The sequence below is a fragment of the Manis pentadactyla genome, chromosome 11, assembly GCF_030020395.1.
Source record: "Manis pentadactyla isolate mManPen7 chromosome 11, mManPen7.hap1, whole genome shotgun sequence".
In the NCBI taxonomy this organism is placed as follows: Eukaryota; Metazoa; Chordata; class Mammalia; order Pholidota; family Manidae; genus Manis; species Manis pentadactyla.
In genome coordinates this window covers 27,256,207-27,270,914 of record NC_080029.1, presented here as the reverse complement: position 1 = coordinate 27,270,914, position 14,708 = coordinate 27,256,207, and the positions used below count along the sequence as shown (strand labels likewise).

General features: G+C 35.0%; 1 protein-coding gene across 3 annotated transcripts in view; it reads left to right on the top strand.

The window, feature by feature from the left end:
- The window catches only part of YLPM1 (YLP motif containing 1), a 65,273-nt gene that overhangs the window by 38,994 nt on the left and 11,571 nt on the right, over nt 1-14,708 (top strand). For 2 of the 3 annotated variants that reach the window (XR_005030449.2, XM_036913178.2), the window contains exons 7-17: nt 3,585-4,005; nt 4,117-4,209; nt 4,434-4,629; nt 5,114-5,232; nt 6,118-6,269; nt 8,072-8,134; nt 8,427-8,546; nt 8,791-8,967; nt 9,059-9,142; nt 9,424-9,507; nt 11,604-11,684. Coding sequence is in view for 2 of the 3 variants with exons in the window: in XM_036913178.2 (XP_036769073.2) it covers nt 3,585-4,005; nt 4,117-4,209; nt 4,434-4,629; nt 5,114-5,232; nt 6,118-6,269; nt 8,072-8,134; nt 8,427-8,546; nt 8,791-8,967; nt 9,059-9,142; nt 9,424-9,507; nt 11,604-11,684 (1,590 nt within the window). In the remaining variant the exon portion in view is untranslated. The remainder of the gene's footprint in view (nt 1-3,584; nt 4,006-4,116; nt 4,210-4,433; nt 4,630-5,113; nt 5,233-6,117; nt 6,270-8,071; nt 8,135-8,426; nt 8,547-8,790; nt 8,968-9,058; nt 9,143-9,423; nt 9,508-11,603; nt 11,685-14,708) is intronic. The other variant, XM_036913179.2, reaches the window with a different exon arrangement.

Here is a 14,708-nt window from a genome sequence, read left to right as displayed (position 1 = left end):
CTTTCTCTGCCTGGCTTATTTCACTGAGCATAATACCCTCCAGCTCCATCCATGTTGTCGCAAGTGGTAGGATTTGTTTTCTTCTTATGGCTGAATAATATTCCATTGTGTATATGTACCACATCTTCTTTATCCATTCATCTACTGATGGACACTTAGGTTGCTTCCATTTCTTGGCTATTGTAAATAGTGCTGCGATAAACGTAGGGGTGCATATGTCTTTTTCAAACTGGGCTCCTGCATTCTTAGGGTAAATTCCTACGAGTGGAATTCCTGGGTCAAATGGTATTTCTATTTTGAGTTTTTTGAGGAACCTCCATACTGCTTTCCACAGTGGTTGAACTAGTTTACATTCCCACCAGCAGTGTAGGATGGTTCCCCTTTCTCCACATCCTCGCCAGCATTTGTTGTTGTTTGTCTTTTGGATGTTGGCCATCCTAACTGGTATGAGGTGATATCTCATTGTGGTTTTAATTTGCATTTCCCTGATGATTAGCGATGTAAAGCATCTTTTCATGTGCCTGTTGGCCATCTGAATTTCTTTGGAAAAGTGTCTGTTCAGATCCTGTGCCCATTTGTTTATTGGATTATTTATTTTGGATGTCAACCCTTTATCGGATCTGTCATTTATGAATATATTCTCCTATACTGTAAGATGTCTTTTTGTTCTACTGATGGTATCCTTTGCTATATAGAAGCTTTTTAGTTTGATATAGTCCCACTTGTTCATTTTTGCTTTTGTTTCCCTTGCCCATGGAGATATGTTCATGAAGAAGTTGCTCATGTTTATGTCCAAGAGATTTTTGCCTATATTTTTTTCTAAGAGTTTTATGGTTTCATGACTTACATTCAGATCTTTGATCCATTTTGAGTTTACTTTTGTGTATGGGGTTAGACAATAGAGTTTCATTCTCTTATATGTAGCTGTCCAGTTTTGCCAACACCGGCTGTTGAAGAGGCTGTCATTTCCCCATTATATATCCATGGCTCTTTTATCATAAAATAATTGACCATATATGCTTGGGCTTATATCTGGACTCTCTCTTCTGTTCTACAGGTCTATGGGTCTGTTCTTGTGCCAGTACCAAATTGTCTTGATTACTGTGGCTTTGTAGTAGAGCTTGAAGTCAGGGAGCGTAATTCCCCCTGCTTTATTCTTCCTTCTCAGGATTGCTTTGGCTATTCAGGGTCTTTCATGGTTCCATATGAATTTTAGAACTATTTGGTCTAGTTCATTGAAGAATGTTGTAGGTATTTTGATAGGAATTGCATTGAATCTTTAAATTGCTTTAGGCAGGATAGCTGTTTTGACAATATTATTTCTTCCTACCCAAGAGCATGGGATGAATTTCCAGAGTGTCCCACAGTTTCAGGGTATAGATCTTTCACTTCCTTGATTAGGTTTATTCCTAGGTAGTATTTTATTCTTTTTGATGTAATTGTGAATGGAATTGTTTTCCTGATTTCTCTTTCTGCTAGTTCATCATTAGTGTACAGGAATGCAACAGATTTCTGTGTATTAATTTTGTATCCTGCACCTTTGCTGAATTCAGATATTAGATCTAGTAGTTTTAGAGTGGATTCTTTAGGGTTTTTTATGTACAATATCATGTCGTCTGCAAACAGGGATAGTTTAACTTCTTCTTTGCCAATCTGGATGCCTTTTATTTCTTTGTGTTGTCTGATTGCCGTGGCTAGGACCTCCAGAACTATGTTGAATAAAAGTGGGGAGAGTGGGCATCTTTGTCTTGTTCCTGATCTTAAAGGAAAAACTTTTGGCTTCTCGCTGTTTAATAATGTTGGCTGTGGGTTTGTCATATATGGCCTTTATTATGTTGAGGTACTTGCCCTCTATGCCCATTTTGTTGTAAGTTTTTATCATGAATGGATGTTGAATTTTGTCAAATGCTTTTTCAGCATCAATGGAGATGACCATGTGGTTTTTGTCCTTCTTTTTGTTGATGTGGTAGATGATGATGATGGATTTTCAAATGTTGTATCATCCTTGCATCCCTGGGATGAATCCCACTTGATCATGATGGATGATCTTTTTGAAGTATTTTTAAATTTGGTTTGCTAATATTTTGTTAAGTATTTTTGCATCTATGTTCAGGGATATTGGTCTGTAAATTTTTTTGTTATGGTGTCTTTGCCTGGTTTTGGTATTAGAGTGATGTTGGCCTCATAGAATGAGTTTGGGAGTATTCCCTCCTCTTCTACACTTTGAAAAACTTTAAGGAGGATGGGTATTAGGTCTTCACTAAATGTTTGATAAAATTCAGCAATGAAACCATCTGGTCCAGGACTTTTGTTCATAGGTAGTTTTTTGATTGCCAATTCAATTTCATTGCTGGTGATTGGTCTATTCAGATTTTCTGTTTCTTCCTGGGTCGGCTTTGGAAAGTGGTATTTTTCTAGAAAGTTGTCTATTTCTTGTAGGTTATCCAGTTTTTTACCATATAATTTTTCATAGTATTCTCTCATAATTCTTTGTATTTCTGTGGTGTCCATGGTGATTTTTCATTTCTCATTTCTGATTCTGTTAATGTGTGTAGACTTTCTTTTTCTTGATTAGTCTGGCTAGGGGTTTATCTATTTTGTTTATTTTCTCAAAGAACCAACTCCTGGTTTCACTGATTCTTTCTGTTGTTTTATTCTTCTCAATTTTATTTATTTCTGCTTTAATCTTTATTATGTCCCTCCTTCTACTGACTTTGGGCCTCATTTGTTCTTCCTTTTCTAGTTTCATTAATTGTGAGTTTAGACTGTTCATTTGGGATTGTTCTTCTTTCCTGAGGTAGGCCTGTATTACAATGTATTTCCCTCTTAGCACGGCCTTTGCTGCTACTTCATTTCTTTTATTGGTGTGTAATAATCTTTCATATGGACATACCTTGTTTTGTTTTGTTCATCTGTTCACTACTTGATGGTCTTACGGGTTACTGAATAATGCTGCCATGAATATTCCTGTGCAAGTTTTTTGGGTAGACATGTTTTTCTTGAATAGATAGCTAGGAAAAGAATTGCTGAGTTGTGTGGTAAATTTATGTTTAACTTTGTGAGAAACTGTTAAACCATTTTCCAGAGTAGGCATGCACCACCTTGTATTGTTGTTTCTCTACGTCCTTGTCATCATTTGTTATTGTCTGTTTTATTAGTTATAGCTATTCTACTGGATATGAAATGGTATCTCATTGTGGGTTTAATCTGCATTTCCCTAATGACTAATTATGTTGAACATCTATTTATGTGCTTATTGGCTATTCATATATCTTCTTTGGAGAAGTTCTGTTCAAATCTTTTGCCTGTATGTATTTTATTATTTGTTGTACTAAGTTATAAGTGTTTTGTTTTTTTTCTGAATACAGGTCCTTTATCAGATGAATGATTTGCATGTATTTTCTCCCTTTATTAGATAAATGATTTGCATGTATTTTAAAGCATATATTTAAAGTTTTGTATTTTGAAAAAGTCCAGTTTATCAACTTTTTCTTTTATGGATTAAGAACCAGATTTTAATTTCTACTGATATATGAAAACATGGTGGTGTGCTTGTCCACTAAGCCATTTATTTTGTCCTCCAGCCTCCAGGGTCCTATCGACCACCCCCTCCTATGGGTAAACCACCAGGTTCGATTGTAAGACCCTCTGCTCCACCAGCAAGATCATCTGTTCCTATGACCAGGCCACCCATCCCAATACCACCACCACCACCCCCTCCTCCTCCACCTCCACCTCCTCCTCCAGTGATAAAGCCACAGACTTCAGCTGTGGAACAGGAACGCTGGGATGAAGATTCTTTCTATGGCCTTTGGGATACAAATGATGAACAAGGACTGAATTCAGAATTTAAATCAGAAACTGCAGCAATTCCATCAGCTCCCGTATTACCACCCCCACATGTTCACCCTTCCATTCCCCCTCCTGGCCCCATGCCTATGGGTATGCCACCAATGTCCAAACCACCACCAGTGCAGCAGACTGTTGATTATGGTCATGGCCGAGGTGAGTGATGGTGGCAGGTTTGTAATTGGGATTGTAAAAGAGCTATTAGCTTCAGCTTTGGCCTCCTTAAGCTTCACTTTTACACTGTTTTATTCTGATTTTGTTTACCAGATATATCCACTAATAAAGTAGAACAGATACCCTATGGAGAAAGAATAACTCTGCGCCCAGATCCGCTACCTGAAAGATCAACTTTTGAGACAGGTAGGAGTCCCAGAGAGATCAGTATTTGTAAGCCTTATAGGACCTAATTATCACAAGTTTTTCCTTTTTGTATGATTGTCTGGGTTTCTCTTTAATATAGCTAAAAGATTCTAAGTTGCATTTAGGGCAACAATTTATACTTGTTCTAAAGTTAGATTTGTACTTCTCTGCCTTTATTTCAGGAAAAGAGATGTAGGTCTTATTTTGTACTAATTGTTTTGTAGAGCATGCAGGCCAGCGCGATCGTTATGATAGAGACAGAGACCGTGAGCCTTATTTTGATCGTCAAAGTAATGTCATGGCAGATCATCGAGATTTCAAAAGGGATCGGGAGACACATAGAGACCGGGATCGGGATCGTGGCATTATTGACTATGACCGGGATCGATTTGATAGAGAACGCCGACCTCGAGATGATAGGTATGTAGACTATGAAAAATACCTTTGCCAGGTGTGTAAATTACCATATACTTAAGTTACACAAAATTCAGTGTATCTAAAGGAAGTTTAGTAAATGACATATTCTTTTCATGAATGTGTGTGTATAATTTGGAAGGGGAAGAGCAGTTCTGGACCAATGTTCAGAAAACTAGATGCTTGAGTTTGTGAGCTTGAACTCCATAGAATTAAATGGGAGATGGAGATAGCCAGAAAAGAAGGGAAATAGTTTTGTCAATAAAGGTGCAGTCATTACTTAATTAGTAGGCAAACAATTTATTTTGGCAATTTGTGAGCTCTTTAGATATGTGTATGCAAGGCAGATCTAGATGAAAAGCAAAATAAAAATATTGACTATATGTAGTAACTACCCGTAGGGAAAATTGAGCAGATAATGGTATTAAATTATAAGCAAGACCTCCAGATATTTTTTATTTACCATTGCACTTCCTCTTACACCTTCTAGGACTCAGTCATATCGAGACAAAAAAGACCATTCTTCATCCAGAAGAGGGGGATTTGATAGGCCGTCCTATGACCGGAAGTCTGACCGACCAGCCTACGAAGGACCGTCCATGTTTGGAGGTAGAGCAGTGCCTTATTTACTATAAGGATATTAAGAAAGCTAACAATGGAAGATCCTTTCTGTTGTAGCTATGGATTTAAACTTTTCAAAGTAAAATGTACTCACAGATTTCTCAGAGATGGAAGCATTATCATCAAAAATAGCAGTGTAATTAATTAAATAAAACAAATTGCTTTTGTACATTATTAAAGAGACTTTGGAAAATAAAACAGAATCACTTATAATTCCACCACACACTCTACTACAACTATTACAATTTTGTATATTTCCTGTCATTCTCTCTTCACAAACACTAGTGAGGTTGCAATCTAAGTATAAATACAATTTCTTTATCATGCTTGTTCCCATTGATATTGTACCATATACGTTTCCAAATGTAAACCTGTTATATTAATGGCTCTATAATATTCCATTGGGTGGAGAAAATATAAAACCCTTATTGTTGGACATTTAGGTTGCTTTTAGTTTTTCACAGCTATAAATTACACTTAAATTAGAAACTCACACCTGTTTATAAAAGCAAGGTTTCCTAAGCTAGTGACTCTTGTTCTTAAAACTGCAAAGCAGAAGTTGCAAAATGACTCTAAGTCTTGGGACTGTCTAGCAAAGTATATATTATTCTGTGTCCTGTTGGTTAACTTTTTTCCTAAGTTTAATACAAACAAGGATGAGTTCAGTGTTTTTTCAGAACAGCCTGAAATCCTACATAAATCTTTTTTTTCTTGATTTCAGTATATTTACATTATTTTAAACTTTCTCTAATTACAGTTAAAAGTGGCCCCCAAATCAATATGAACTATGTTACCTTCAGATGAGGTGAGAAAGTTCAAATTTAAAATAATTACTATATAAATAGTAAGTTTGTTCATCTGCTGGAATCCTAGGAGAACGAAGAACTTATCCAGAGGAGCGAATGCCCCTTCCAGCTCCACTAAGCCATCAGCCACCTCCAGCTCCACGGATTGAGAAGAAACCGGAATCCAAGAATGTTGATGATATTTTGAAACCACCTGGCCGAGAGAGCAGACCTGAGAGAGTGAGTCCTATATAGTTAACTAGTTTTCTTGCAAATCAGAAAAGCTGGTAAGAGATCTTTTTAATATCCTAAACAGAATTTCTCTATTTTTCTGTGACATACTATCAAATTTAAGGCATCTTACCATCTCCAAATGATCATATAATTCCCTAACCTATGGAATCTAAAAAATTAAAGCTAATTGCCAGGCAAAAGAGATCTTGAAAACTCAGAAGATACTTAATAAAAGCTCAGTTAATTGCATTTTAAGGAGAGAAAAGTGGATTTGCTTTTGTAATATGTAGAACAAAAAGAGGAAGAATTAGGAGACTTGCTTAGTTTAGGCTTATTTTCATAGTGACCTCCAAATGTGTATATTCTTAAATTTATATTCCAGAATAATTAGATTCCATTTCAGTAAACAGATATTGGAGATTTCCATCAGATATTTTGGCTTATGTATTTTGCATGTAAGTCATTGTTTTAAAGTCTGTTTTATCTATTAGTATAGCTACTCCAGCTTTCCTGTGGTTGCTGTTTGCATGATACATTTTTTTTATCCCTTTACTTTCAAACTATAAACTATTTGTCTTTGAATGTAAAGTATATCTCCTGTAGACAACATGTAATTGGATCTCATTTTTTTATGCAATCTGACAATTTCTGCCTTTTAATTGGATTGTTTATTCCATTCACCTTTAATGTTATTGATATAGCTAGCTTAATTCCATTTTTAGATTGTTCAATTTGTATAGGAACACAATTGATCTTTGTGTATTGATCTTATATCCTGCAACATTGCTGAACTCATTTGTTCTGATTTTTAGCAGATTCCCTAAGATTTTTCTGTATATAAGTTCCATGTCACCTGCAGAAAGAGATGGCTTTACTTCTTCCTTTCCAGTCTGAATGCTTTTTATTTCTTTTTCTTGCTGTGAATAGAACTTCTAAAACAGTGTTGAACAGATGTGGTGAAAGTGGACATCCTTGTTTTATTCCTGATCTTAGCAGAACTTTCAGTCTTTCACTGTTATGATGTTAACTGGGTTTTCAGTAGATGTCCTTTGTCAGGTTGAGGTTCCCTTCCATTCCTAGTTTGTTGAATATTTTTATGATAAAAGGATGTTGGACTTTGTTGAATGCTTTCTTTACATCAACTGAGATTTTTGTGATTTTTGTTCTTTACTGTGTTGTGTGTGATTTTATTTTATTGTATGATTTTTGTTTTTTATTCTATTGATATGATGTATTACATTAATTGATTTTTAGATGTTAATTTGCATCCCTGGTATAAATCACACTTAGTCATGGTGTATAACTCTTTTTGTGTGTTGCTGGTTCAGTTTGCTAGTATTTTGTTGAGAATTTTTGTATCTATATTCTTAAGACATCTGTAGTTTTTGTGTGATGTTTTTACCTGGTTTTGGCATCAGGGTATCTGCTTGATTTGAAATGCAGGCCTCATAAAATAAGTTGGGAATTGTTCCTTCCTCTTCTGTTTTTTGGAAGAGTTTGTTAATAGTTAATATCAATTCTTCTTTAAATGTTGTTAGAATTCAGGAATGAAGCCATCTGGGTTCTGGGCTTTTCTTTGTGGGTAGTTTTTTGAATTAGTAATTTAATCTCTTCACTTGTCATATGTCTATTCAGATTGTTTCTTCTTGATCAGTTTCAGTAGTCTTGGTCTTTCTAGGGATTTGTGCATTCTGTCTAAGTTATTTTTTTCTTTACTGTCTATCCCGGAGAATAATAAGTCATTGTTAACTATAAGACCTCATTATAAAAAAATCTTATCTGGGTATTATTTTTTCATTGTGTTTCAGATTGTTGTTATAATGAGAGGATTGCCTGGCAGTGGAAAGACACATGTTGCAAAACTTATTCGAGTAAGTAGGGGAAAGCCAAACAATCTATTGCTTCTGTTAGCCACTTGCCTTCTTAACAAGCAGCATGATATCAATACAGATATTTCCCATTTGATCCATTCTAGTTGACCTCTGTGGTAGATGACATCCCATAAAAATTTTGATGTGCTAAGCAAATATTTTTGCTTCTGCTTGATTTAAAAATCACCAGAAAATTGCATATTATTTAGCCACAAAAGACTTTGGTGTAAACATTCATTAATTTATTCCACAACTTTATAGTTTTTAACTTTGTTAACTATATGGTTCTTAGGATAAGGAGGTAGAATTTGGAGGACCAGCACCGAGAGTTCTAAGTCTGGATGATTACTTCATCACTGAAGTGGAAAAAGAAGAGAAAGATCCAGATTCTGGAAAGAAAGTGAAAAAGAAGGTATGGTATATTCCTCTCAGATTATATCCTGATTCATTAATAGTATTGGAGGGAAAATATGTTCAGAAGAAATGTGGCTTTTTGGAAGACAAAGAATGACTTCTCTCTTTTTTGAACACAAACTCTAGTACTCAGGTGTGAAGGAAAGACTACAAAGGCATCTCTAGCCAGATGCTAACCAGGGAAGAGGTTTAGGATGACTCTTTGCTTTTTCTAACTCTCTATCTCTTTGGGGGGATCTTAGGTAATGGAATATGAATATGAAGCTGAGATGGAGGAGACCTACCGCACCAGCATGTTCAAAACTTTCAAAAAGACTCTGGATGATGGCTTTTTCCCCTTCATCATCCTGGATGCCATCAATGACAGAGTTAGACATTTTGACCAGTTTTGGAGTGCAGCAAAAACCAAGGGATTTGAGGTATAAACTTCAAAAAAAAAACTTTAGAGTACTTTGTGCTATCATGTAAGTACTGCATTTGTTTGCCTAATCATCATTTGTTCTTTCTTAGGTATATTTAGCTGAAATGAGTGCAGATAACCAGACTTGTGGCAAAAGAAATATCCATGGAAGAAAGCTTAAAGAAATAAATAAGGTGATTTTTGCAAATACAGAAGGTGTTATATTTTCTAAACTTAATTTTCTCTGTTGATTACTGTTGACTGAAAGTTCTTGTCTTTCCCTTTACTTCCAGAATATCTGTTCTGTATGCCTTAGTATTTCTTATCCTTTGTATCTAAGTGGAAGCAGTGGCCAAGCTCTTCCTGGAACTGGCATGTTCGGCTTCACAGTGTTAGTTAAATTTGTCTTGGATGCCCACTTGGTCTTCTTTGGGTAGCTTCCAGAGATAACTTGACCTCCTGAATTTCTCCATAGATGGCTGATCATTGGGAAACTGCACCTCGTCATATGATGCGTCTGGACATTCGTTCTTTGCTGCAAGATGCTGCTATTGAAGAGGTGAGTGTCCTTTGGTTCAAAGCAGTGAACAGGTGACCATCTTTTTCACCTTTTACTTTGAAACATTTTTAAATCACAGAAAAGTTGCTTAAATAGTATAAGAACACCTGTACAACTTTAACTGAGATTCACCAATTGTTAATATTTTGCCACATTATTCTCTATGTAGACACACACGTCTTATTACTAATCTCACTATTATTGTGGAGCCATTTGAGAATTAAGTTGCAGACCTCACAACCCTTATCCCTAAATGTTGCAGTAGGTATCTCCCACCAATAAGGGCATTCTCTTACAAAACCAGAAGTCTCAATTATCAAATTCAGGAAATTTAACATTGATAAATTACTATATTAAGTAATATAAATTTCCTGAATTATCTTATATATATATAAGTACATGTTCAGATTTTACCATTTCCAAAATGTATTTTCTAACAATTTTTTAAACTCCAGGATCCAGTCCTTTAATATAAAAGATATTTTCTCAGTCTTGTCATTGTCACGAGAGGCAAAGTTTTTTTGAAGAGTATAGCCAGTTGTTTTTAGAATGCCCCTCAATTTGAGTTTGTCTGATTGTTTGCACATGATTAGTTTTAGGTTAAACATTAGTAGGAATGCTACAGAAGTGGTGTTGGGTTCTCACTGCATCATGTCAGGAGCCATATGATCTCAGTTTATTCATTATTGGTGATTTGTGTTGAGGTGGTATCCATCAAATTTTTCTACCTTTTTCTCTTTGTAATAAATAAATAAATATAGGGAGATTCTTTGAAATTGTTAATCTCCTATTCCCCAAGAAATTTTCACTCATTGATAAGTCTTGCCTAAATCAATTATTAGTTTGATGAAAGTATACCTTTATTTATGAAAGAGGAGAGATTTTTGTTTTTCAATCAGTTGTGTACGTCTGTTTTATTTGCTCTCCTCCTGTGAATGAGAATTTTCTACATTCACTGTTGACATTGTATTTGTATGTGTTTCTACCTCCCATGCCACTCCTTAAGCCATTTTTCTCTGGCTCTGGAGACTCTCATGGAAGATTTCCATGACAGTGGGCAGTTCTCACTTTTGTTGCTTAACTTTGCATAACATATGACATAATTGAAAACAATTTTTCACCTTCTTGAAAACATTTTTCTTTTGGCTTTTGTGAGTCCTCCTGGTTTTCCTCTTGTCTCTCTGGCCATCCCTTTTTAGTCTCCTCTGCTGGCTGCTTTTGCTACTACCTTCTTTTGGATTGCCGTTTATAATAAATTGTAAAGACTAGAATGAATTTCATCAATATCTTAACAATAATTATCTGAGTGGAGATTATGGATGATTTTTACAATTCTGCCATATTCCAAATTCTCTACCAAAAACATATATTACTTTAGTGCATCTCAAACTCAACATATCCAATATGTTATTCATCCAAACCTGTTTCTCCTCTAGCATTTTCTATTTTAGTAATTAGATCCACCAATCATTTGTTACTGAAACCTGGACACTTTACTCCTTTATCCTTTACTATTTACTTTCCATTTTACCAATTATATTTAATGTAATTGGTACTTATATTTGGTAATATATAAATTTTGCCATTTATTCCTCCACCATCTAGTCATTTCTACAAGTCTTGTCAATTTTACCTTACAAATATTTCTGTAACCCATCTACTTTCTATATGCATTGCTACCATTCTAGAGCAACATACTGTCTTACTTTTCACTATAGCCTTTCTTATATTTTGAAATTTGAGTCTATATGTTTTACTTGATTGGAAAAATACTTGCTAAGGGTTTTAAAAAGAGATCCTAGTAATCCATAGACATTCAAAATAGATAACTGTCAGCTTAGAACAGATTGTTGTACTCAACTTCATAGGGAACTATGAAATGGCTACCTCAGGAAAATGAAAGGCAGGAATATCATTCTGTCTTTTGTCAGTTTTGTTGCAAAGTTTAGGGTGTTAAAAGTGAATAGTATATAACAGTGAGTCTGTGCTGTACTGCTCTGGTAATTGGGCTCATTTCAGGTCTCAATGAAGGACTCAACATTTTCCTAACTGTTAACTCAATCTTTTTTTTTTTAATGATTATTGGGATGGTGTAGGTAGAGATGGAAGATTTTGATGCAAATATTGAAGAACAGAAGGAAGAAAAGAAAGATGCAGAGGAAGAGGAAAGCGAACTGGTAGGAGACAGACCAACCACTTTGAACAAAGTGTCTCTTTATTAAAACTCTCAAGGGTTTAAATTCAGATCTGTGGTCAGATTACTACTGTTGATGTGTACCTTAATGGTAAAAGTTTCCATAATCATCTTCATGGAGACTTTTGGGTACTTTTTATTTTCCCCTGACCTAAAGAACCCTCTACTGTATTGTTACAAGAAAATTTTAAGAATGCTAAGAAATTTACCTCGATTCACTCAACTATTTGTGGGTGGTTTTAGGGGATTATACTTTTTAAGAAAACCAATTACATATGGAAGGGTCTTCTTACATTCCAGCAGATGTGTGGTACAGCCTACCCAACATACTCGTAATTGTCTTTTCTCTGCTATAAGATCTCAAAATTGAGTTTCTGTTAATTAAGGCAGAAGAATTTATTGAATGAGGAGGCAGAGGGTTGCCACTGACTGCTGGATTTTTAATTCTGCATTTTATCCTATTAAGTGATGGGGAAAATGATTTGACTATGTAGGCAATGTATTTTGTTTAGGCTGATTAGAGGTTTTTATAGTGGAGTTCGAGTTCCTGTGTACCTACTGTAAATGCTTTCGATCACACCTCTGTAGAGATGTTTGCCTTACCCTGTCATTCAAGAATATGCGACCTATAGAGTTATGTTTTAAGTGTTTGCTAATGAGGTACAGAGATTAGTAATGCCTTGGAATCATGTTGCTTTTATAATTCAAAATATTATTTGGTTTATTTAATACACCAGCCCTTGCTAAAGCTGCTTCTCATGTTCTTCTGAAAATGTACAAAGCAAGAACCCTGATTCCTACCCCTTAGAGAATACAGAGTCTCTAAGGAGTAGTTCCATCAGACTCATGTGTGATATAGAGGACTCTGGAAAGAAACTGTGTGTTTATATAGAGATGGTGTTATCCTCTACATTCCTAGATTTCATATGTGGATTAAAAAATAAGCTTTAAAGTTAATGGCATTTGAGTCTCAGTATGTTTTTTTCTTTAAACAAAGTATTTTTTTCTTAATTAGGTTGTATTTTGACATTTATGAACTAAAACACAGGCAGGAAATTCACTTAAAAGTTCCACACTGTTCTGGAATATGGCTGATGATCTCTTTAGCCATTTGCAGTGTGTGTACTAGAAAGTGATCACGTGAGAAGTCTATAATGTTAGCTTTCTGAAGCTCCGTCTTCCTTTTGTGGAGATTTCAGTTCAGGATATGGTTCATAATATCTGATGTGCTTAGGTATAGGTCAAAACTTGGAACTTTTAATTTAATGTACTGTATTTTAAAAAGCAAAATACACTGTAATACTATATTTTTACATCACAAACATGGCAAGGAGGCCTTAGAAGTCTACCTTGCCAGACTCTCTCTTTTATTTCCAAGTGGCCTAACATCTCAGGCAGTGAGATGATGACATAGTTTAAGGAAGAACAGGGTGGTTCCAGCGGGGGAAAAGTAACATACTTGTTTTATTTATGTTATAAAACTTCGCTTAACCCCTTAAAAAATGCAGAATCCAGATCTTCTACTATTGGGTTCTATTCCAAGAGTAAAAGATTGTTGGAGAATTTTAACCAAAGGGTTAAGAGAAAGTCTTATGTCATTCAGACCATTTTAATGGAATTCTCAATAAACCTTGCCTTTTCAGCTCTGTATTGATACTACAGCTGGGTGAAATCCAAACTTTTCTTGGTTAAGAGAATCCTTTTTTTGGGGGCGCGGGTTACTGGTATGATATTTTGCCTTCTTTAGCACTTCAGTAAACCTAGTAGGTATGACTTAGAGTTTATAAATATATTATTCTAGTGATGCTTAAGGTTTTCAGATGATGTTTGAGATATAACTTGTACAAATTTCATCAGTACTTAACTTTTAGCACTATCACTTCAGCATAGCTCTGTCTTGGTTTGTTCTAAACTGTATTTAGAAAAGATGGTATAATTTACAAACTGAATACTACCTAGTAAGTTGAAATTGAATTATTAGTTTGGCTTAAAGACTAGAAATGTATAAAGCCTGTAGGTTTCCTGGAAGAATGATGATGCCGTAGTAAAGTCTTCCACATAAGGTATTGTCATGAAATGTTACGTATGTTCCAGCTTACCTGTGTGTCAGTCCAGCCCATGAACTTGAATATTGCCTATAGTAGAGAGGTATACTGATTCTTGAAAGAAGATGCTGACACCTTTGATGAATCTGTCCTATATATTAAGTCCTAATATTAAGATCCTGTATGTTAGGATTTAAGAGATAACAGAGTCCAAATGAAGGAAAAGGGGATTCATTACAAATTCGGTGGAAAAAACACACACTTGCTAGGTGAATAAACTGAAAGGATTACTACATAGTTAAATAGGTACATTGGGAAATTTGAAACCTTTGACGCTTTGTTTGAAATAAACCACCCAGTTATTTTAGTAAATAAGATGTAAAATGCCTGTGGATATTTCTGGTTTTCATGTAACAGGAAAACATAATTTTAAAAGACATCAGAAATAATAATCTACTTTCATCTGAGGAAGAAAATGCTCTGAAATTGACCCAGTAAAACTAGCCTTTGTAAGATCTAACTTACAATGGATTGAGTGGTTTTAAAATGAAGTTGAACTTCATAGTTGTATTCAGTGATACCAAGTTTTCTCCTTTCTTCCAAGTATTTAAAATTACACTGGAATATAAAATAACTGTCTTGAAGAACACTCTTTGTAACTCATGACTACTATCACTTTTAGAAAATAGCCTAGCTAGTATTATAAATCCTCTGCTACTCTGAATGATATTAATATTAGCACAGTCACGACAGTACATTCTTACCAATACAGCTGTTGTTCAGACTGCAATTGTGTCCTGAGCTGTAGCTGCCTCAAATCGCCTTCATGATACTATTCTGAAGTGACTATTCTGAAATCTGGGTAGTGAAGTTTGGTGAATTTGGTAATTCAGTTTCTTCAAAGATAATGAGACTATGTTTTCCCTAAGGATATATTTGTAATCAGTGAGTGGAAACCGAAT